We start from the raw sequence: 23,135 nt of genomic DNA on the forward strand, positions 1-23,135 counted from the left end.
TCACTCTGCATAGGCTCAGAGGACCCTTTTTAATCAGTACTTTGCCTAGGCCAAGGCTTAAGTCCTTCGTATAGTGAAAACACCCTTCCGGGGCCCAAGGGTAAAATCCAACATAAGTCCCACTTAGAGTAAACCCATTGAAATGAATGGGAGATAAGATAGTCACGGTTAACTCTAGTCCCATTCATTTCATTGGGTCTACTCTAAACAGGGCTGATGTTGGACTTGACCCAAAGCCTGCTGAGCAGACTAGCTCAAACGACCACACCCTTGGGTCTGCATGGCGCGCAAAGACTGGAGGCTTCTCGGGGCAGGGACCTTTCCCCCTTCTGCTTGCTTTTGTTCCTTCGTAAAGCCTCATGTGCAGCCATCGTGCTGCAGAAGCGATGCTAATAATTAATTACACCCTCCCCCCCACTTCGCCAACATCAGCACTTCAAAGCTAGCGGGGTGGGGGGAGAAAAAGAGGGAGGGCGAGTTGGGTTGAGGCTCTCCGGATGAGCATGCGCACTGCTTGCTCTCTCTCCCCCCCCCCCCCGCCAAACACTCCCCGACGGCTCGGCTCTCGGCAGCAATAGACCGAGGCGTTCGCAACCGCTGCCGGGGCGGCACGGGGGTGCAGAGGCCTGGATCCCCCCCACCCCCACGGGAGTCATGGCCGAGGGCGAGGATTTGCACTCTTTCACCTCGATCATGGATGCGCTCGTCCGGATCAGTGTGAGAACCTGGGGGGGGGGGCGGTGGGTGTGCGACGCGATGCATTGCAATCCGGGGAGGGGGGGAGAGAGAGACACGAGATTAGATGAGATGCGAAATGGAGAGGGAATTAAAACCCGTGTGCAGTGTAATGTGGGGAGGAGGTGGGCATGCAGCGAGGAACGGGTGTGCGGGGGGGGGGGGACGGGGGTTGGGAGGGGGGGTTATCCGCGAACTACATCCTATTGTCTTCCTCTGTGTCGGCATGATCCGGTATCCATGTTGTGATGGCCAGGATGAAAAAGTCTGAGCATTGCTTCCTCCTTTAAATCTGGCGATTGCCCCCCCTTTATACTCCCCAGGGTGTTGTCCCTTCCTCCCCCTGTTGGTATCTAGCCTAAGAAGGCATGTACATCCCCCCCCTCCCGCTCCACCGCCTTCCCCCTCCTATTTCCCTGGACTCCTCTTCTTCCTTGGGGCTAAGCAAGGATGCTGTGAGCATCCGAGCACATCCCTGCGTCGCCATGGCAACCTCCTCCTCCTCCAGGGCTGCCTGCCAGGCCCCTGGTCCAGCCGTGGCTCTCTCCCTGCCTGATTCCCCTCCCCTCCCGTTCTCCCCTCCCTCCCATCTCCCGCCCCCCACGCGCTTTGTGTGCTGTCCTTTCGCTAAGCCGAGAGGAAAAAAGAGAGAGAGAGAGAGAGATGGCGTCCCGCCGAGTGATGGGCAAGGTGAGTGTTGCCACCCCACCCCACCCCACCCCACCCTGAGGCTGGGGCAAGTCTCGGGGAAATCTTGGCTGGGAGGCAGCCAGAGAGATGGTGGATGGAGAGCTGGCTATGGATCAGGCACCGGTGGGCGTAAAGGTGGCTCTCCTTTTGTGCCTGCCGCCTTCCCTTGGCTTGGCATGCCGGGTGCGCCTTGCGCTGGCAAGGAACAGGACGAGATGCCAGGGATGTGCCCAGAGTTGGGAGGGGGAGCACTGCCGAGGCAGAAAGCCCCCCGCCCTCTCCCCAAAGGACGGATGCCCTTGGACGGGACGCGGCAGGGTCCGGGCAACCAGCCAAGCTGCCTGTAACCGGGAGGCGGGGTCTGTCCGTGCCCAGCGGTGGGGAAAATGGGCTGCCCTCTCCAGGTCTGCTATTGGGAATCTCTCGTTTCCTAGACAGCTTTGGCCAGAGGGTATTTCTGGACAGGCCCTGCGACTGATCTGGACCCAGCCAGGATGGGGGCAGGCGGGGGGGGGGGGATAACACTAATGGGCGGGTGCAGGGGAGGGGCAGAACGAGAGCAATTTCTAGAGCTCTGGAAACCTTTTCCTTCCCCCCTCCCCGCCCAGCAGCAAGGTGGGCCCACTCACCCATTTTGCATGGGAAGCAACGATAAGTAAATTAAAAGATTTCTGCAAGAACAGAAAGGGATTTCTGTAGGGTCAGGAATCCATCAGAGTTTCCTCTGCCACTCCAGCATCTTGTATTATTAACACTATCCAGACAGAATGCAGAGGCGACGGCTTTTCTGGAGGGGGGCGGGATAGACTGTCACCACACAGGGAGGTTCAACTGAGCTTCTGCTGCTGACCCCTGACTCTGGGCTTGTCTCCCTCCCGAGAACGGCCATATTATTTTTGTACAAAGACATGGCCACGTTTTGTACGTGAACTATGCACTGTGTGACAGAGGGTTTACTTGTCCGTTGCTGCCAATCGAGTTCTAGTGTTATAACAGAGGGAGTAAATTTCTCTCTTTCTGTGTTCGTAAAAGCAAGTAGTCCCCTTTCATTATTCCTTTGCACCTCCACAGCAGCCTCCTTTTCTTCCTGTCAGCCCAAAAGCCCTGATTTCTTGAACTTTCTCTTATTTGACGGGTGCCAGAATCTGTACGTGTATTTCCCCCCCAGTAAGTTTTTCGTCCTGGTTTCTATTGTGTTTACTTCTGGGTAATCAAGCATAGCACTGTGGCTAGAGTTGCCCTGATCAGAGTGGTTGGCAACCTGGTTGGAAATAATGAACGATGTAGTACCAAGCATCTAGGAGGCTACCCTGTTTAGTACTTTTCCTATACCCACACATCTTCCACTGTGCAAGTTCTTATCTTAAGGCACATGCATATTAATATTCCTCACGCATCTGTAGGCCTTAAACTTTGAAACAAGTTCCAATTCTTACCTACAAGTCACACCTTCCAGCATAGAAATTTAGTCTCTCTGAATCCCAAACTGAATGCTTCCAAACTGAATCCCAAACTTCAACTAGTTCAAAATATGGCAGCCAGGTTGGTCACCGGTACACCTAGGGGTGACCACATTACACCAGTTTTAAAATCTCTTCACTGGCTGCCAATTAGTTTCCGGGCGAAGTACAAAGTGTTGGTTATCACCTTGAAAGCCCTACATGGTTTGGGTCCAGGCTACCTGCGGGATCGCCTTCTCCCGTACAATCCGCCGCGCACACTCAGGTCCTCTGGGAAGAATTTACTCCGGTCAACAAAAACAAGGCTGACAACTATTACCCAGAGGATCTTTACCTCTGCCTCTCCCAGATTATAGAATGACTTGCCAGGAGAGATTCGTCAACTTAACAGTCTTCCGGATTTTAAGAAAGCTGTAAAGACTGATCTCTTCCGGCAGGCCTACCCAGTTGAATTTTAAGATGCCTTTTAATAATGTGCTGCTTTTAATGATGTATTAGTTTTGAATGTTTTAATTATATGTATTTTATGGGGTTTGCATTTGTGTTGTACCCTGCCTCGATCTGGAGGGAGAGGCGGGTAACAAATAAATATATTATTATTATTTACTCAAGAGCAAGAGAGAGATGCTTTACACATGTTCAGATGCCCTCTTTCCCACCTCTGTTGTTAGTTTAGATTTTTCCCGTGGGTGGGGGGATAATCTGTGCTTAATCTTCTTCCTCACTTTTCTGCTTGTTTGCTACCATCAACATAGCCTGCCTTTAAATTTTTAAAAAGAGCACATGGCGGGATTTAAGTCTGTCTGCAAGTCACACCCACTTATTTATTTTGGTTTCTTGCTTAATTATTAGGCCTTCTTCAAAAGGGCTGTATCAAAGACATATAGAACAGGAATGAGACTACACAGAAAGAAATAAATACCATTAGAGGAGCACATTGAAATCAGGGCCTGTACATACGTGCAAACAATAAAGCAACTTAAGTGCTCCACAGAAATAGTTAATTGGGCACATATATTTAAACAGTAATAAAACAGTTAAAATTATGTTATGCTCACTTGCAACAATGTCTGCAGCTATTATTTACAACAAATTGTTTAAAACACAATTGCTTCAGACATTGTTGCAAGTGAGTAACCATAAAGGGCTGTGAAGAAGGCCCTAATAAATTTTTTGAATTTTTTCAATGAGGAGCGGTAGATAAATATCCTAAATAAATAAATAATAAACAAGAGGCTGAAAGGCTTTGGGCTTGCAGTTGTCCAATCAGCACCCCTGCATGTTACAAAGGATTCTGGGAAAAGTTGGCACACTGGGTTCATGCCACCCATTGAGAACCAGGACAGCAATTTAGGACGAAGAATAGCCAAAAAGTTGATCTGGGTCAACTGGGCCATCTCTGGGTGATCTGCAATAGATCAGCGCGGATTTCTGACCACCAATTGTGTAACGACAGCTGTAACAAAATGACTCTTCTTTCCTGCCAAATTATACTGCTGAAATGTTTGGGGTAACCAGGAATAGAATTTTATTTTTTTAATTATTTTTTGTAGGGAAGGAATGTGAGTACCACGAGTTCAGTTCTGGTACTCAAAACAGACCCCTGGGCTCAGAATTCTTTAATTCTTAGTGTGTGTCTTTTGCACCAGGTGGTGGATCTTGGAGTTCAAAGCCGGTCCAGCAAAACTGAAGTCTGCCCTCAGCTGACACTATGCAGTGGAGACAGATGATGGGGAAGGAGTTTTGGGTTATCTCTTTTTGGAGGGAACCTGAATGCCCATTACTTATTTTCAGTTTTAAGACTCCCTAATAATTTCTGAGGAATGCCACAATCCCAGGAACACAGTTGGGAAATCAGTGATCAAAAAAGGTGTGTGTGTGAAGCACTTCTCTTCCAGCTAGCAAACATTTTCTTCCTTGGTTGGCTGGAGATGACTGCTACTCGCCCTAGGTGACCAGCAAGTCGCTGTATATGATCTTGGTGTGCAGAATTTACATTCCAGCGCCATCCTTGTTAGAGCAGCTTGTTCTGACCTGCTGAACCTCTGCAAATTCAGCCGCCAAAAGCACGAGAACAAGCCTCCCGTAGTAACTTCTTTCCTGAATTTCTGTTCCAAAACCAGCCCACAGAAATTAGTTGCTGGGTTTTTTTAAATTTATATAGGATTTTGGGGTCCGGGCAAGTGCATACGGGATCATAGGGTCTGGACAGGTACACATGGGAGGAGATGATAAAATGGTCCAGGCAAGTAGATACAGGATCTCCAAGCATGTACATATGGGTGGAGACAGGGCTGGCGTTCGGGGTGGGTGAGCTAGGCGGTCACCTGGGGTGGGGGGTGCCAACATCACACCTGGATCAGGCCCTGTAAACCTTCTGGGTGCCCCTGCAAAGGTTATACCAAAGTCACTCCTTGCTGGGGGCACAATTTAACCTTAGACCGGCCCTGGTAGGAGATCTGAAAGGGCGGCTGCTGGTCGGAATGACTTTTCTTTTCTCTTGCCTCTGTGCCCCCGCTTCCCCTGACCTTCCAGACCAGCATGAAGAACATGGAGCGGGAGCTGCTCTGCCCTGTGTGCAAGGAGATGTACAAGCAGCCGCTGGTGCTGCCGTGCATGCACAACGTGTGCCACATCTGCGCCACCGAGGTCCTGCTGCAACAGGGCTACGTCTGCCCGGACCCCACCTCCGAGCCCACCTCACCCGCCTCCACACCGGCCACACGCAGCCCCCGCCTGGGGCGCCGGGTTGTGCCCAAGCCCGAACGCCTGGACCGGCTCCTGAAATCAGGTGGGCTCTTTGAGGGATGTCAGATGGGCGGCAGGAGGGCCTTGTCTGGCGGGACGCAGAGTGGCATGGGGGGCATCGGAATGTTTTATTTAATTAATTTATTTAATTTTATATATTGCCTTTATAGTCCGCCTTTTTTCCTCCAAGGAACCCAAGGCGGTGTACATAATTCTCCTCCTCTCCGATTTATCCTCACAACAACAACCCTGTGAGGTGGGTTGGGCTGAGAGTCTGTCACTGGCCCAAAGTCACCCAGTGGGTTTCCATGGCCCACTGGGGACTAGAACCCAGATCTCCCGACTCCCAGTCCAACACTTTAGCCGCTACACCACACTGGCTGTGCACAGTGCACCTGGTGTTTTGTGGAGGGCAAGAAGATGGATCTCTGCCCTGAGGTGTTTACAAATGTAAAGATCAGAATGGCAGAATTCTGGCCCGACCTCTGGGGAATCAAAAGTTGGCAATGGCTGGGGCTAGGGGGAGAATGCCTTCATACACCAGTTGCTGGGGAACATGGGTTGGTGGGTGCTGTTGCACTCCTGTCCTGCTTGCGGGCTTACCAAGGGCCGCTGTGCGAACAGAATCCTGGACTAGATGGACTCTGGGGCTCTTCTGGTGTTCGTAATGCCCTCTCCCTTGCCTCCAGGTTTCGGTACGTACCCCGGACGGAAGCGTGGCGGCATCGTGCACCCCCAGAGCGTTCTCTTCCCCTGCCCCTCGTGCCAGCGAGATGTGGACCTGGGCGATCGGGGCCTGGGCAGCCTCTTCCGGAACCTGACGCTGGAACGGGTCGTGGAGCGCTACCGGCACACCATCAACGTCAGCGCGGCCATCATGTGCCAGTTCTGCAAGCCGCCGCAGCTGGAGGCCACTAAGGGCTGTACCGAGTGCAAGTCCAGCTTCTGCAACGAGTGCTTCAAGCTGTACCACCCCTGGGGCACCCAGAAAGCACAGCATGAGCCCACACCGCCCACGCTGACTTTCCGGCCCAAGGTAAGGGTCTCCCTTTACCAACCCCCGGGTAGAAGGGATGCAGCTTTCGCACAAAAGTCTCCCCACGTTTGGCGACACCCAAACTGTCTTTGCTTTGTTTCCAAATGCATGCGAGGCATCCGCCTTGGTCTCGTTTTCATAGAATAGTAGGTTGGAAGGGGCCAAGCAAGGTCATCTGTTCCACCCCCCGCCCCCCGCTCAATGCAGGATCTGCATTGCAGGATGCAACTACAGCTTTTGTTTCTGGTTTTTCCAGGGGGGGGGAGGGGGATTCCTATGCATATTAACCCCAAACTCTCACCCCCACACTGTGCTGGACCCCATAGAAATTCAGCTCTCATCAGGCCTGAATTCAGTAATAGTAGAATGCGAGATAGAGTGAACCCATGGAATGAAAAATGGTCAATGAGGGCTAGGAACTTGCTCTCTCCAAATTAAAGCCCCAGGGAGTTCTGGCATGCTTGACACGGTGCTGGCTGCTAGGTGCTCGCTCTGACCGGATCCCTTTCCCATCCCATGCAGGGTCTGACGTGCCCAGAGCACAGGGAAGAAGTGTCGCACTACTGCAAGACCTGCCAGCGGCTGGTGTGCCAGTTGTGCCGGGTCCGCCGCACGCACACGGGGCACAAGATCACGCCTGTGCTCAGTGCCTACCAGGCCCTCAAGGTATGCGCTCTGTAGGGGTTTAAGCTTCCTCCTTCCTGTCGCCGGGCCTCAGAGAACAAACGAATAAACAAGCCCCTCTCAATTAGCAGGGTTGGTTGGCGATGCGATGGAGTCTCCAAAGGTAGTTTGGAGATGGTTTGAGAAGGATGCTGCTGCAGAGGCGTTGTGGGGCACAAGATGGGGTTGGGCCGGGGCGGGAAACCCCCGGGACGGCATCTGTGCTGGTATTGGGGCTAGCATAATACAGCTGCTGAATTATTTGATGTCCTGCCCTGTAATTGGTTTCCTTTGTTCAGCGTTGCGCCCTTCCCTCTGTACTAAATATCCAGGTAACAGAATTAAATGGTGGCTCTGTAGCTAAGATGGAGAGCCGTCGAGTGACCTGACAGATCTAACTACATTATGCTCCAGTCAGGAAACGGGCCTTGGGGGAGCCAGGAGCCGAGGTGGCCCTGCCGCTGGGCAGCGTGACGTGTGTGCCTTGCACAGCCCTCTGAAAGAGGCGGCACTTCTACTTCCTGGTTCTGCTTTGAGGACAGTCAGTCCTGATTTTCGGCAGCAGCGGTGGGACAAGCAGAGGCAAGGAAGGAGTTGGGTACCCACAAGGGAGCATAGCAGCAGGAGTCCCAGAAGCTAGGGGCTGAGCGTGGACGAGAGCTACCTTTGCCTACCATTTCATTACCTCTTTTCCCTTCCTTCCTTTCTCTTTCTCTTCCAGGAAAAGCTGACGAAAAGCCTGACGTACATCCTGAGCAACCAAGACACCGTGCAGGCTCAAATCAGTGAGCTGGAGGAGACGCTGAGGCTCACGGAGGTCAGGGTGCATTCTTTTGCTGTGGTCGTGGCAGTGTTTGAAGCCCATCTGAAAGGCCCCCCCCCCCCCGTATTTTTTAACCTCCTTCCTCCCTTTACGTGTCGCTTTCCACGTGGTGGGAGCGAATGAGTAGAGTTCCAAGGGCCGGCAGAGTCTCTCTCATACTTTGTAGCATTCTTTGCCCTGCTCTTCAGCCAAAAAGGCCTTTCAGAACAGCTTAAAAAGATGAATAAGCGGACAAGTTTATGATCTAACAGGCACGACACCAAAGGAAAAAGGATCGGGAGGGAGGAGGAATAAAGGGCAGCTCCAGCACCAGTTTTTTGTTTCAAAGTTCTTTCAAGTGTTTTTTCTGGCAGGAAAAAATGAAAACAAGGTCCCTGCAATTGTGCCTCCTCTACACAATGTGTGGGGCCACCTTGGCCTCCTCCTTGCCATGACATTGTTCATGAGAGCTAGGGGGTGTAGCCTCCCAGTGGACCTTGGTTCTCTGGCAATATATATATTTGTAGATAAAAGTTCAAGGCCTTCCTCCTGGTGGCCCCAGCAAATGAAGCAAGGCAGTGGGGTACCAGACAGGGGGGCTTCTCAGTGGTGGCACCCCAGTTGTGGAAGCTCACTCGGCACCTGCAGAGGGGTTTTCCCCTTAAAAGGAGCCTGAGAATAATTTTAAATGAATGAGTGAATTTGAACCTTGGGTGTTCCTTCTCCAAGTCCAGAGCTGTCCGTACAGTCAAGGCTGGCAGCTCCGATATCATTGGGGTAGAGAATCCACTCCAGGTTTTAGTCAGAACTCTAAAGCAGCGATCCAAGGAGCGAATTGCTCCTTTAGAGTTCCGAGGGGTCCTGACTGAAACCTGGAGTGGATTCACCTCCCCACTGACATGGAGCCACCAGCCCCCACAGTGCCCACAGTACAGCTAGCCACCCGCTTTCCTTTTCTGCGATCTGTCCTGCTGCAGGCGAATGGCGCACAAGCCAAGGAAGAGGTGGCGCGGCTGATGCGCGGCCTGAGTGCCCTACTGGAGGAGAAGCAGGCGTCCCTGCTGAATGCTATTGAGGAATGCCGGCAGGACCGCGTCTCCAACCTGCGCACGCAGTTGCATGAGCACCAGGCCATGGTGGAGAACTCCGGCATGGTGGGATACGCTCAGGAGGTGCTGAAGGAGACAGATCAGCCGTGCTTCGTTCAAGCGGCCAAGCAGCTACATAACAGGTGTTTATGACAAATGCGCCTAGCTCCCCACCGGCCTTCCGCTCGCAGTGGCTTAGCAGTCCTTTAGAACCACCGGAATTGCTAAACAACAACGCCGAACAGTGGTCTCGAAATCCCTGTTTGCATAACTTATCTGCAACGCCCTTGTAGCTTCAGCTCTTGGGAGTTCTACAAATGTATTACGCTCCTCCTGAAGATTGATCGTTTATTATATTTACAATAAAATGTTCTTCTGCTTTTGATTTAGACGATGTTCACTTGATCGATAGCCTTTTGATGGCTGGTGGCTACTAGCCGTCAGGCCGAAAAACTGTGGTCGGAAGGTTCCATCTTAGAAGAGGGTGATAGAGAAGGGAAAATAGCTTTTTCTTTAAGCAAACACTTTATTTTAGAAGCTTTTCATCACTTTTTTTTTTTTTACTAAAAAAGAAAGCGACCCAGTGTAGAATAGTGGGAGTATATAAATTAGCAGCTAAACATTGAGGAAAGAAATCAGAGCAATTTGGCACCCTTCAGATGGCTGTGACTACATCCCCCATCACTCCTCACCACTGAGCATGCTGTCAGTGGCTGATGGAAGTTGTAGTTCAATTCATCTGTTGGGTGAGAGGTTGGGAAAGGTTGGGGTGCATGTATCATAGAATCCCTCTTCTGAAATAACACCAGCCTCACAGTTTTAGTGACACTGCTAGTAGCCACCAGCCATCAAAGACTATTGAGCAAGTGTCCACACAAAACCGTCTCTGGTAAAAAGTGTTCTAATATGCTGGCCTCTTAAGCATGAATTTACAGTGCTTTAGAGTTGACCTTGGGTCTGTGTTTAGATTCCATTCTTTTTATCTGATTGCTTCTTCCCTCCCACTGTCCCCTGTTGGCGGCAGGATCGTCAGGGCAACCGACTCACTGCAGGTTTTCCGGCCGGCCGCCAGCGCATCTTTCAGCCACTTCCAAGTGGACGTGAGCCGGGAGCTGAAACTGCTTACGGACCTTACTTTTATCAAAGGTACGTAAGAAATCGGTGTTGGCCAGGGATAGGAATTGGTGGGGGGTGTTTGCAGAGCAGGCAGGGGACTCGGGTTGATCTCCATGCCAGGTTGAGTTTTCTGTGCAGTTTCTGGAGGGAGGCGTTAAAATGTCCCTCTGCCTTGTCACGTACAATCGGCTTGCCCTCGGTTGGAAAATGACCGGAGCAGAACTGATGCCAAATGGCATATTCAGATTCATCGTTAACGGCAGCAGGGCAGGGCTGTTCTTCTTCGGACGGGCTGTGGGCTGACCTCTCCCACAGAAGCCCGAGCCTTGGAGTCCCCTGGCAATGGAGGTACTAGCCTAGTTCTGTGCTGCTAACCCCTCGAGGGTATATGGTACGTAGGTGATGTAACCTTTTGGAAGATGGACCTTGAACAACGGGCCGTGCCGGGTGAGTATGACTGTGCCAGGTTGGGGCTGCTTTTATTCATCCTCCTTCACCCATTCCTCTTCACACACACACACACGCACACACCCCATCCCAATTTGGGGGTAGTGGGTAGGAGGGTGTCTTTGCATTTCCACATCACCTGATCTTTTTCACCCCCACCTCAGGATTCTTTGCCCCCGTCCACTCCCATCTTTCCCCAGTCACTGCAAATCCTGCATCCCATGAACCATAGCCCACCTGACATTCCAGGCGCAGTGCTCCCTGACCCCGCACAGAGGCCCACGTCCTCTCCATGCCTGGCTGTTGACCCATCTGCTTTACCTCTCTTTGTTTATAGGCTTTGGCTGCTGCTGAGTCATCATCGAAGTAAAATGAGGCAAGTCATCTCTCACCCAGACGATCCCTCCACCCAGCCCTTCCCCCGCCGTCCTATTCTCTCTCTTTCTCTCTCTCTTCCCTTCTTGTTCAATTCCCATAGACCATCCTTCTGCCTCCATCCCGCACGCTTCACCCGCACTCACCCTTCTCCGTGCTTTTTTAAACTTTGGGTTTGGACCCTTCAGAATTCAGGGGTAGGCAACCCGGATATTTGGGGGAGACACCTTGCTGCCTGGAGCTGGTGGGAGTTGTGACCCCAAGCATCCAGACGGCACCAGGCCCAGCATCTGAGAAACAGGGCAGGGGTGGAAAAACGACTGCTCTCTGCAAGGCCGTTCTCATCCCATTTACCTTTGGGCCTCTTAGGTAGCCCCGGATCCCAGTACAGGGTTTGCTGTCACTGGTGTTCAAATAAGGTTTCTCGTCTTGGTGGTTTCAGGAAGAAAAACGATACTTTCAGCCTCTCTTGAAGGCTTCTTGTGTGTTGGTGGGATGGGGTGGGTTCAGAGGGTTCTACAGGCCCTCTGTGCTTTCACTGTTTACCCTCTCTCCCCCTCCCAATCCCATGCCTCCTGCTTCTGCCTTCTGTGCCCTTAAAAGACCCCAGCTTTCTCCCAGCTGTCCTGAACTCTGTGAGATTTTCTGTGGTTTAATTGGTTTCAAATAGGGGTGTCAAATCGGTTTCATCTCAAAGGTCAGATTCAATTTTGGAGGACGTCTCGGAGGGGAGGGAGGGTCACATTCCAGTGGTGGGCGAGGCCAAAGGCAAAGAGGTGTGACCAGAAAGACACCAAATATCAGCATATTGCAGCTAAAAGCTCTTAGTGTCCGTAACTAAGCCTTAAGAGAGTCTTTTCAACTATGTAGAGACGTACTGACTATAGTACGAATTCCATTGCAGAGAAGTTCTCGGGCGGGGGAGCATTCCAGGGGTGGGCGTGGCCAAAGGCAAAAGGGGCGGGGCCAAACTATTTATTTATTTAAGCATTTTTATGCCGCCATTCAGCCAAAAAAGGCTCTCATGGCGGCTTACAAAAGTATTTCTTGACAGTCCCTGCCCACAGGCTTACAATCTAAAACAATCCAGCCTGATTTAGCTTCAAGATCAGACTGACAGTCACGAAGCTTTAGGAGGGGCATTTCAACCTTTTAGAATGGGGAGGGGCCTGTGCAAAAGCCAGGAAACCACCCAATGCTTAGCCATGGTGGGGAAAGGGTTAGGTGCAGGGGAAGGGGGCGTGTTTGTCTGGGTAAGGCCTGATTGGAACCTGATGCAGGCTGGATTTGGCCTGTGATCAGACACCCCTGCTTTAACTCCTTCTGTCCTGTAGAACCTGGGCCTGATCCAATCGTAGAAGCAAACGAGGCCTCAACTATGTATACATCAGAGTGACCCTATTCAGACATAATGCTAGTTAAGCATTTTGAGCTAAGCTTCATGGCTTAGCGTGTCGTGTGAACCAGCCCTAACCACGGTGGCTGCCTAAGCATGGTTTAAACTCGCTCGCTAACCACTTGGTGCAAAAGAGTTCGCGGCCTAACTGTGGCTTAGCATGTCACCTTTACAGGCCCAGTGAGACAGAGGGAGAGGCATGGCCTGTACCCCTTGGTTGGGCATACGGAGGTAGATTGCGCCCCACGGAAGCTCCTGCATTCTGGAAGACGTGATTGCACAGTCATGTACGGGAGGAGCAGAGCAATATTTATTTATTAAAACATTTATATCCTTCCCTGTATCACAAGAGCCTCAGGGCAGCATATGACAGATGTTTACATTTATTTATTTAGAATATTTTTTATCCCGCACCTCAGCCAAAAAGGCTCTCGGAGCGGCTTTACAATTGATCAGTAAAGAAGACAGTCCCTACCTTCAGGTTTACATTCTAAAAAAAGACATGACACACAAGGAACAGGAGATGGGGAGGGAAGAGGAAGAAAATAAAAAGAAATTAAGGAGACTGTTCAGGCTGGTGGGAAGGTCCTGCTCCGCCCTCTCATCTCCCAGTGGAGGGGCAGACCCACAGCTCCTTCTTCTTCCCCACAGGGTCAAGATGATAGTGCCTCTGAGCTTAGCTGCAATCTTCACATGAGCGGGGGTGAGAGGCAACGGGGGTGGGGTTCCCTAGCAGCAATATATTGTCCCCTGCTGCCATGCAAAATATTTGGGGGGGGGTTTCGGTTCTGGAATGGTCCATTAAGACCCATTTGCTTTACAAGAGACCCGTACCTGGTGAGGATGAACCCTGCTAGGACTGTTTTGCTGACATGAATCATCTCAGCCACCTGCCTTTGTGGGACTCTCCGTGGGGTCGTGGCAGTGGGGGACTGTTGTGAACTTCCAAACTGACCCCTCCGCTGCCAGTCCTGTGTCCATTTGCCTTCCGTCGTTGCCATGGTCTGTCCCCTTCCGCCTCGCCGCCATTCCTCCCACAACTGCCTCCTCTGTTTCTCTCTCTCTCCCCCCCACCCTCTCCCTCCCCACCCCCCTCCCCGACTCGCACTCAGCCTCTCTCTCGCTCCCTGGAGTCTCTCAGCAGCTTGCCCCGGCTCTCCCCTCCTCTCCCCCTTCCGCCGTTCCTCCTGGGCCCGTGTGCCGTTTACTTTTTGCCTCTTGGAACCCTTAGCCTGTAGCTGGTTGTCTGTCGGTCCGTCCAGAGTGCCCAGCCCTTGCGGCCGGCCGACGTCTGACATCCGGCGTCTTCCCCCCTCCCCCTTTTCTCTCCCCACCGCAGCGCCGGAGGCCCCCGTGATCGACACGCAGCGCACCTACGCCTACGACCAGATCTTCCTGTGCTGGCGCCTGCCGCAACACTCGCCCCCCGCCTGGCACTACACGGTGGAGTTCCGGCGGGCTGAGCCCAAGGGCAAGGCGCTGAAGCTGTGGCAGCGGCGGGAGGAGGTGCGCGGCACCAGCGCCGTGGTGGAGTACCTGGACACGGACTGCGTCTACGTGCTGCGCGTCCGAGGCTGCAATAAGGCCGGCTTTGGGGAGTACAGCGAGGACATCTACCTGCACACGCCCCCTGCCCCGGGTAAGGCGGTGGTCGGAAACGCAGCCGCCCACCTTGATCTGTCGGGGTGGTCCTCTGCTTGTTTTACACGGGACTATGCCCCGTGACGTTCAGTGGAGCTTCTGTAGTAGAGGCTGGTGGCCTTGATGCTAGTGGGGTGGGGAATCCGCTCCAGCTTTCAGTCGGAACACTAAGGCTCAGGTGGCACCGAGTGCCTTCTACCAACTCTGGTTGGTGGCCCAGCTACGCCCCTATCTGGACAGGGATAACCTAGCTTCAATCGTCCATACTCTGGTAACCTTCAGATTAGATTACTGCAATGTCCTCTATGTGGGGCAGCCTTTGAAGACGGTTCGGAAGCGGCAGCTTGTGCAAAATGCAGCGGCCAGATTGATAACAGGAACAAGGAGGTTCGAACATATAACACCGATTCTGGCCCGCTTGCGTCAGCTGCCTATACGTTCCTGAGCCCAATTCAAGGTGCTGGTTTTAACCTATAAAGCCCTACATGGCTTGGGACTGCAATACCTGACAGAACGCCTCTCCCGACATGAACCTCCCCGTACACTGCGCTCAACTTCTAAGGTCCTCCTCCGAGTGCCTACTCCCAGGGAAGCTTGGAGGGTGGCAACAAGGGAGAGGGCCTTTTCAGTGGTGGCCCCCCCCAATTATGGAACGATCTCCCGGATGAGGCTCGCCTGGCGCCAACTTTGTTAACTTTTCGGCGCCAGCTCAAGACCTTTCTCTTCTCCCAGGCATTTAACAGCATTTAACAGCATATGCTAAGTTTGTTTGTTTTTAACGGACCCCAGAACTGTTGTTTTTTAAATGGATACTGTTATTTTTGTACCATTGTTTTTATGTTTTGATGGTTTAAAATCCACACTGACAACAAAGGTCCGCATAGTTAAAGCAATGGTATTCCCCGTAGTAACCTACGGCTGCGAGAGCTGGACCATAAGGAAAGCGGAGCGAAGGAAGATAGATGCTTTTGAACTGTGGTGTTGGAGGAAAATTCTGAGAGTGCCTTGGACTGCAAGAAGATCAAACCAGTCTATACTCCAGGAAATAACGCCAGACTGCTCACTTGAGGGAGTGGTATTAAAGGCAAAACGGAAGTACTTTGGCCACATAATGAGAAGACAGGATACCCTGGAGAAGAGGCTGATGCTAGGGAAAGTGGAAGGCAAAAGGAAGAGGGGCCGACCAAGGGCAAGATGGATGGATGATATTCTGGAGGTGACAGACTTGACCTTGGGGGAGCTAGGGGTGGCGACAGCCGACAGAAAGCTCTGGCGTGGGCTGGTCCATGAAGTCACGAAGAGTCGAAAGCGACTGAACGAATAAACAACAACAACATACTTTTTTACTGTTTACTGTTTTTAACTTTTGTAAACCGCCCAGAGAGCTTTGGCTATGGGGCGGTATATAAATGTAAGAAATAAATAAATAAAGGAGCTCTCCAAGGGGCAGAAGCCAAACCAATGAATAGGTTCAGCACCTTGGATAGCGCCTTTAAAGCTTTGACTGGTTGTGTTTGAAATCTGGAACGGATTTTTCACCCTATGGGCATCGGAGCCACCCGCTTCCACTGCCTGGCATGCCAATCAGGCCCCGCCCTCTTCGCCTGGCCCCACCCCTTTCCCCAACCACTGATCGTTGGGTGGTATCCGAGTTCTGGTGCAGTTTTGACCCTATTTCTAAAAGGTTCAGATGCCTCTCCTAAGCCTCAGTTACAGGCAGTAAGAGAGTCAAACTCAAATATGCTCGTTTTTGACTCCACCCCTTTGCCCCCGCCCACCACTGGGACGTGGTCCCCAGACCTTCTCTAACGTGGTGTTCAGCCCTCACGATGAAAGAGGTTTCTCATCTCTGTTTTTTAGTACATTTCGAATTGTAGCCCAGCTGTCTGTCTGTATCTGGGGGGTTCCAAAATGGTGACCGGTGGCACAGATGTGTCCGCAGACATCTCTCCTGGTGCCTGCTGGTTTCCCTGCCCCTCCTGATTTTTACTTCATTTTTTACTAATTTTTTAAAATGGTTTTTTAAATTATTTTTAACTGGGAGGCTGGCACACTGCAAAGTGAAGTGCCGCCCATCCATGTGCTGTCTTTGGGTTCAAGCAAAGTGGAAAAAGCCTGTCCAAAGGCCAATGAACCATGGAATGATTGGTGGTTGGCCGAAAGGGGGTGGGGCTAGAAGGGGGCGTGGCCATCTGGGGAACCCCAGGTGGGCTGGATGATGAATTCAGGCAGGCCACAATTGACCCACCAGCGGGCCTGGGGTTGATCACCCCTGTTTTAAGGGCAAGGAATTTGATCCGGATGCAGAAGTGATTTTCAACGTCTTGTCAGCGTTGGGTTCTTCCTGATTCCTTGTCTTTCCTCCTCTTCCTCTCCCCCCAAGTGCTGAACTTCTTCCTGGACAACCGGTGGGGCTTCAACCGGGAGCGCCTGGCCATCAGCAAGGACCAGCGAGCGGTGCGCAGCGTGCCGGGGCTGCCCATGCTCTTCGCCGCCGAGCGCCTAATGACCAGCTGCCACCTCTCGATCGACCTGGTGATTGGGGACGTGGCGGTCACCCAGGGCCGCAGCTATTGGGCCTGCTGCGTGGATCCCAGCTCTTACCTGGTCAAGGTGGGCGTGGGGCTGGAGAGCAAGCTGCAGGAGTGGTTCCAGGTGCCCCAGGATGTGGTGAGCCCCAGGTGAGCCTTTCTTCAGACCAAGGGTTTGGAAGGGGCAGCGGGAAATTGGCTCGGACGCGTCCGGACCATGGCCCGCTGAGATTTTAAGAAGGCTATTGATGACGTGGGGTTTGAATTTGGAAGTGCAAACGGGAACTTGTCATGAGCAGAGTATAAAACTGTAGGCAGCTGCGTTGATCCATAAGAAACCAGTTCTAGCAGGTCTCCTGTCAAGCAAATGGGTCTGAGTTGCCTATTCCGGACCAAGTCGCCCCCAAACTACAACAGGGAGCAATATATTGTTACTGGGAAAATCCACCCCCCTCGTTACTGCGAGAATGCAGCTAAGCTCAGAGAGTATTCCGTGGGGGAAGGCCGGTGACATTGGCAACCCCGTTCAGAAAAAGAATCCTGGGGCTTTGACCTTGGGATTCCCAGCTGCGCTACGCCACTGGTCCTGTGAGGAATGGCTGAAGGAGCTGAGGATGTTTTAGCCCGGAGAAGAGAAGGTTCAGGGGAGACATGATGAAGGCTTCTTATGCAAGAGCTGGATCTGGGGCGGACTTGGTCTCTCTTCCTGCAGAGGGCAGCATTGGAACCATGTAACGGGTAGCAGATTTTTCAGCTAGGTTCCAGCTTCTGCCCCGGTGTCTTTGGTTTAAAAGGGTCTTTGATACCGGGCCAGGGAAAACCCCGTCCGCTGATGTCCCTGGTGAGCCTTCTGCAAATGTGTTGGACTACAACTCCCAGAAAGGGCCCCAGTGGCTGGGGACAATGGGAGTTGTAATCCCCCACACCTGAAGGGCGCCAGGTGGAGAAGGTTGAAGTAGGCGTGGGGGTGCGGAACCTTAGTTGCGGGGGCCAAATTCGGCCCGCCTGGGATCCCAGTCTAGCTCTCCAAGCACCAATCATTTTGTAGGGTTCCCTGCTTGGTGCATTTCAAGGTTAAAAGGCCCTTCCTGGGGCTTTAGTTCCTGGCATCAAGGGCTTTAAGCCGCAATAGGCTGGCAATTTTGGCTCCGCCCCATTTGCCTTTGGGGCCCCACCCACCCCTGGGATGCGGCCCCCGAGAGCTTCTCAATGGAATTCAGCCCTCGGGCTAAAAGAGGTTGAACACGCCTGCTGTAGACCATATCGGCTTCAGACGGTCCGACCCGCTTTACGGTCCCTCCGCACCTTTACGCCTTGCCCTCTGCCCGTCCGAGGCCTAACCCCCTCTGCCCCTGCCCCTCGCTTTTCCTCGGCGCAGGTATGACCCCGACAGCGGCCATGACAGCGGTGCCGAAGACACCACCCTGGACACGTCGCCGCCTTTCGCCTTCCTCACCATCGGCATGGGAAAGATCCTGCTGTCCCACGGCGTGGCGCTGACCTCCCGGGACCCAGGCAACTGTACGGTGCCTCTACCCCCCCGGGTGGGCATCTGCCTGGACTACGAGCGCGGCAAGGTGGCCTTCTTCGACGCTGTCTCCTTCCGCAGCCTCTGGGAGTGTGGCATCGATTGCTCGGGGCCTGTGTGCCCGGCCTTCTGCTTCATCGGCGGTGGCGCCCTGCACCTCCAAGAGCTGGTGGCCAACCGGCAGGAGCGGAAGGTCACCATCGGCGGCTTCTCCAAGCTGGACTGAGCTCGCCCTCTGTTGGGGCCCTTGGCATCTCTCGGGAGGCGGCGGGGCAGGGGAGCTCAACCCCCAGGCCTGAAGGGCAAACGAAGCAGGGCGGGACCGTCTCTTTCCCCCACCCGGCCCCGGGGAAACACCGCCTCGTGGCTTCGAGCCAGTCTTGAACGGGATTTGGGGGAAATCGAGGCTCTAACATCCACTGCAGGGTGTACCCAGAGTTGCTCCATGGGGCCCCCTGGTGGACTGATGGACCTTCCAACAGATAGATACTTTTGAGCAAGGGGGCCACAACTATGAATTTATTAAGGCCCCGCCTTATAGAAAGTTGTCGTCGAGGTGGGAAGACGCCGAGAGCGGCGCTGCCCCCACGCCGCCCCCCTCACGCCTGTGTTTTAGGGAGGACTTCTTTCTGTGTCATAGGGCCCTTCTTTCTCCCCCCCTCCCAACTTTTCCCCACCCCCTCCTGTCCTTGTGCCTTGGGTGGGTGAAATGCAAAGCTTTTCTTTTCTCCACCGGGGACGTGACCCCCAAAGACTAAGGGAATGGTGTTCCTGATCCACTTGTGGGGCAGGAATCCCAACCGTTGAGGTCGGAAGGACATTTGTTTGGTGCATGGGTGAATCCAAGGTGTTTATTTTTTTTTTTTAACAGCTTGTCCCTTCTATTCCCCTTTTTAAAGATGGCTTTCCCCCCTCAACCCAATCCCTTCCATCCACCCCCCTGGTGGGGCGATTGGCACCTGCCGTACCCCTCCAATGGCCCCCATTTTGAACTGAGTTTTGTAGAAACCCTTTTCCCCCCAGAACACTTTGCCACAACCCATAGGTCCTCTGCCCCTCTGCATCCATCCTCCAACTGCGTCTGACTTGAATCTGTTTCTGATCTGTCTTGGAGCTGTTGGGAAGGGATTAAAGCGCAATTGATGAGAAAACTCCGTCAGGGAAAAATGGGGGTGGGGGCAGGGAGTGTTTGTGGGCGGGGGGGGGGGGGAGCCATGGCCGTCAAACTGTTTTTGATCAGGTTTAAATTTTGTAGTCTAGATAATCAATCCCTGCTCCTTTCCAAGTAGTCGTCATGACCATTAAACGAATGGTGAATCCTATCCGGTTCTCTTGCTCGATGGTTAGAAAAATAATATATATTTCTCCCCCACTGTAACCCTAGATGTTTCTTCTCAAAAAGGTCCCCTCCAAATTCCTCTGAACTCCCCTTTCTTCCATGGGGAACCCACATTTCACAACCTGGACATAAGCTCTCTGTACTGCCGTGCTAGGTGACTGATTTATTTCCCCCCCGCCCCCCCAAAAAAGAAAACGTGATTTCTTTTTTATTGTTAATGTTTCTGACAACCCCCCCACCCCCTGGATTATCACTTCTGTCTTTCATTGGATTGTTCGATTGTTGAGAAGTATTGGAGGTTGCCAACTTTTCCTCTTCCCTCCCGGGCGCAGCTCTTCTGCTTTTAGCGGCTACACGTCAGGCAGGATCCCACTGGGTTGGACAGCTGACAGTTCTCTGGATGTTTTGGCCTTCCAGGCTCCTGTCGTTCCTTGTGCTGGGTCCATCTAGCCAACACTGGCTGGAGAGCAGCTGCCAGACAGTGTTGACAGTACTGGCTAGACCAGCTCCCTAGGTTCCTATTTAAGCCAGCCCTTATTCAGAACCATGAGGACTGGAAACTTGACTTTATTTTTAAGGATGCAGAAGGTCTCAGATTCAATTGCCAGCCTCTCCAGGTAGAGCTAGGAAAGAATCCTGCCGAAACTCTGGAGAGCAGTTGCTGCCAGTCAGTGTTGACAATACTGGGCTAGATGGACCAAGGGTCTGACTATAAGGTAGCGCATTAATATTCGTAATAAAATTGTTTGTTTGTTTTAATGATACCTCATTAGAGGTATCCATCGCTGGGGAATCCGCTTCCTTTTTGCCTCGTCAGAGTTCTCCAGGTTGCCTGGTTCAGTTTGCATCCACTGCGCGTTTTCCTCTGAACTCTGGGGACATTTTGCGTGTTTTCTGTGTGTGCGTCGACCCGTATTTTGCGCCTGTAGAGATCTGCACAAATTCAGGATAATTTTAGCTGTACTTTGCACAGCGGAAAACCGAACGAAGGCCAGGGGACCAAACTGAGGAAAACCCCTTGAGCTCCACCCCCCAAAGGGATTCCTCTGACATCCCTACTCCTGATTCATCGGGCCACCTTTTAAAAATCGAAATAAACCAGAAGGGTTTTATAAGTTTGAGGGATGGATCGCTTACCATGGCCTCTCCTCCCTGCGCTTCCAGCAACAGCCAACAGAGGGCAGTGCTGCATCACTAATGGCCCCAACACAAGATGGCAGCAATCATCTTTTTCGTCAGATAAGACCAGGTCGGGGTAACATGCGGCTAGAGACTTGAGGTACTCCTGGCTTTCTTTCTCAGGTGATAGGAGGCTTTTCAAGAGAGGCAGCTTTTCACAGCTTTATTCTTGTGCCGAGAGAGTACGGGAGATTTCGTGGCATTTTTATTTTATTCTTTTGGCAATATCTGGTTATTGACATATGCATAAATTGAATGAGGATGGTGGTGCAGAAGCAGGCAGACAGTAGTAGGCTTACATGCAGGATCAATCCCCTAGGTCACCTGTCCAGAGCCAGCGGCATGTGTGCAAATTCAAGCGCTGTCTGCCTTGCGTCACCGGCTGTGTTGCAACTCTTCAAACGAGTTTCTTTTCTAGCCATGCAGAACGCGTCGGCAGTCCGTTTCATCTCAGCCCACCTCATGGCTGTGGTAACTAGTGGTCTCCTCAACAGCCACTCAGCCAAATATTGGTAGTGATTTATGTTTATTGATGTATTTATCTATTACATTTTCATGCTGCTCAGTAGCCAAAGCTCTCTGGGCCGTTGGCAAGTATTAAAAGGATAAAATATTGAACAATGAAATGTAGGTGATAAAATTCAACGTAAAGCTTTTAAAATACCAATATATAAAAATAAATAAACTGAGCTGGCAGCAAGAAATTTAAAGTACAGGACCAAATAAAAAAATAGACTAAAAAACTAAAATTCCAGGGAGAATAAAAAGATCTTCGCCTGGCGCTGAAATGAGCAAACCTCTCTGGGAAGCTCTTTCAACAACTGAGGTGCCACAGCAGAAAAGGCCATGCTAATTAGCCACCCATGTGAGTAGCTAGAAGTACGGACGCAAGATAAATTATTTGGGTTTGCATGTAGTATGGAGTTACTTCCCAAACTCGCCCACGAACTGAAATACAATTCTATGGCAATATTCGTACTTTTCCGAATTTCGCAAGGCAGTTTGCCAATCGAAAAACGCGCATGTGAAAAGGCGTATCCTTGGGGAAAGTGTGCAGATCACGCATACGAGGGGGAAAAGCACACCCCCCAATACATAGATTTGGGAGAAGTGCATACAAAAACGAATAGATTAGGGGAAATGTGTTTTAAGAAATTGCCTAGACTTCTTAGAGAAGAAAATACAAACTGATGCAAGGTTGGGGTAGAATGAACTTAATTAATGTAGTTATTACATTTCTCTGCTGTGCAATAGTTGAAGCTCTCTGGGTGGCCCACAACTAAAATCACAAAATACAGCCTAAAATACAATATAAAAATTTGCAGGTTTAATATTGAGAAACTGAGCGGGATCGGACTTGACAGTTTTGTCTTTCTGTACCTAAGTATTCACCAGTTATTGAACAAGCAGTGGCTAGTAGCCAACAGCCATCACAGGCCGTTGAACAAGCATGTACCCACAAAGTACTATTTACTACCTTCTGCTGTTTTTAATGCAGAAGGCTAGAGAAAAGGTCTTCGTGCTAGAACTGTGGCGTGTGGAGGGGGCACTGTTGTGACGGGTGTGCCAGCTTCAGGGGCGGTTGACCAAGAATGTGCACGGCCCACCAGTGCCTTATCTCTGGTGTGCAAATTCCGAGGACCAGTCCGACGCTCAAACGACAAATTTTTGCCCCTCCATGTCTCCGAACAAATGTTCCTGTAGGGATTTCCTCCATCCAAAATTGTGCAACGAAGGTTGCATTTTCAGGCCGAGTTTACTCCCTGCCTGCATAAATCAGATCCAGTTTACCTGGAAATGGAAGTGTGCGGAGAGGGGGATGCTCCGAGTAGACATCTGGAAGAGGCTAAATCCCAAAGGATTTAGCGGAGCAAAATGAACGGGCCTCCGTTCCTCTCACCCGAGCAGGCGTGGGTGTATCAGTCGCAGCTATCAACCCCCAAAGTCGACAGGCCAGGGGTGGGGGCACATGTGACCCTCCAGATGATGTTGGACTTCAACTCCCATCAGCCCCATCCAGGGGTCGGGGATTATGGGAGTTGGAGTTCAATGACATTTGGACCACTATGCAGTAGGTCTTGGGTAAAGTTCGCTGTGATAGCAATGCAGGTTGTTGATGTTTTGTCTTTACCCCCATAGTGGGATATTAGGGGTGGGGGCAGGTTTGTGAACTGGGGGCCCACACACTTGGTTTAAAAAAGTTAGTAGCAGCTGCACCAATGCTGTAGAACCTACTGGGATCTCAATGGCCGTGTTCAGAAGTCACCTTAAACTACGGCTTTAACCATGGTGAATAAGGCTTTTTGCTTTGTTCACCATGGTTAAAGCTGTGGTTTAAAGCGTCTTCTGAACACAGCCACT

At 51.7% G+C, this 23,135-nt stretch overlaps 1 protein-coding gene across 1 annotated transcript; it reads left to right on the plus strand.

Annotated features, from left to right (window-relative positions):
- The first annotated feature begins 642 nt into the window (after positions 1-642).
- TRIM46 (tripartite motif containing 46) lies at positions 643-18,534 on the plus strand. Its single transcript, XM_063145629.1, has 10 exons — positions 643-717; positions 5,421-5,676; positions 6,323-6,669; positions 7,192-7,335; positions 8,054-8,149; positions 9,112-9,365; positions 10,247-10,368; positions 13,896-14,195; positions 16,581-16,878; positions 18,107-18,534. Exons 1-10 carry the CDS (start codon positions 655-657, stop codon positions 18,480-18,482), a joined length of 2,256 nt encoding a protein of 751 aa, XP_063001699.1. The 5' UTR covers positions 643-654; the 3' UTR covers positions 18,483-18,534.
- Positions 18,535-23,135: the final 4,601 nt, after the last annotated feature.

Source organism: Elgaria multicarinata, chromosome 21 (genome assembly GCF_023053635.1).
Source record: "Elgaria multicarinata webbii isolate HBS135686 ecotype San Diego chromosome 21, rElgMul1.1.pri, whole genome shotgun sequence".
NCBI lineage: Eukaryota > Metazoa > Chordata > Lepidosauria > Squamata > Anguidae > Elgaria > Elgaria multicarinata.

Bases quoted from the DNA above. Each gene is read 5' to 3' on its own strand.
- TRIM46 (XM_063145629.1), top strand. From the start codon at position 655: ATGGCCGAGGGCGAGGATTTGCACTCTTTCACCTCGATCATGGATGCG. The intron at 5,677-6,322 runs GTGGGCTCTTTG...CCTTGCCTCCAG, and splicing joins GGACCGGCTCCTGAAATCAG to GTTTCGGTACGTACCCCGGA. The intron at 14,196-16,580 runs GTAAGGCGGTGG...TCTCCCCCCAAG, and splicing joins GCACACGCCCCCTGCCCCGG to TGCTGAACTTCTTCCTGGAC.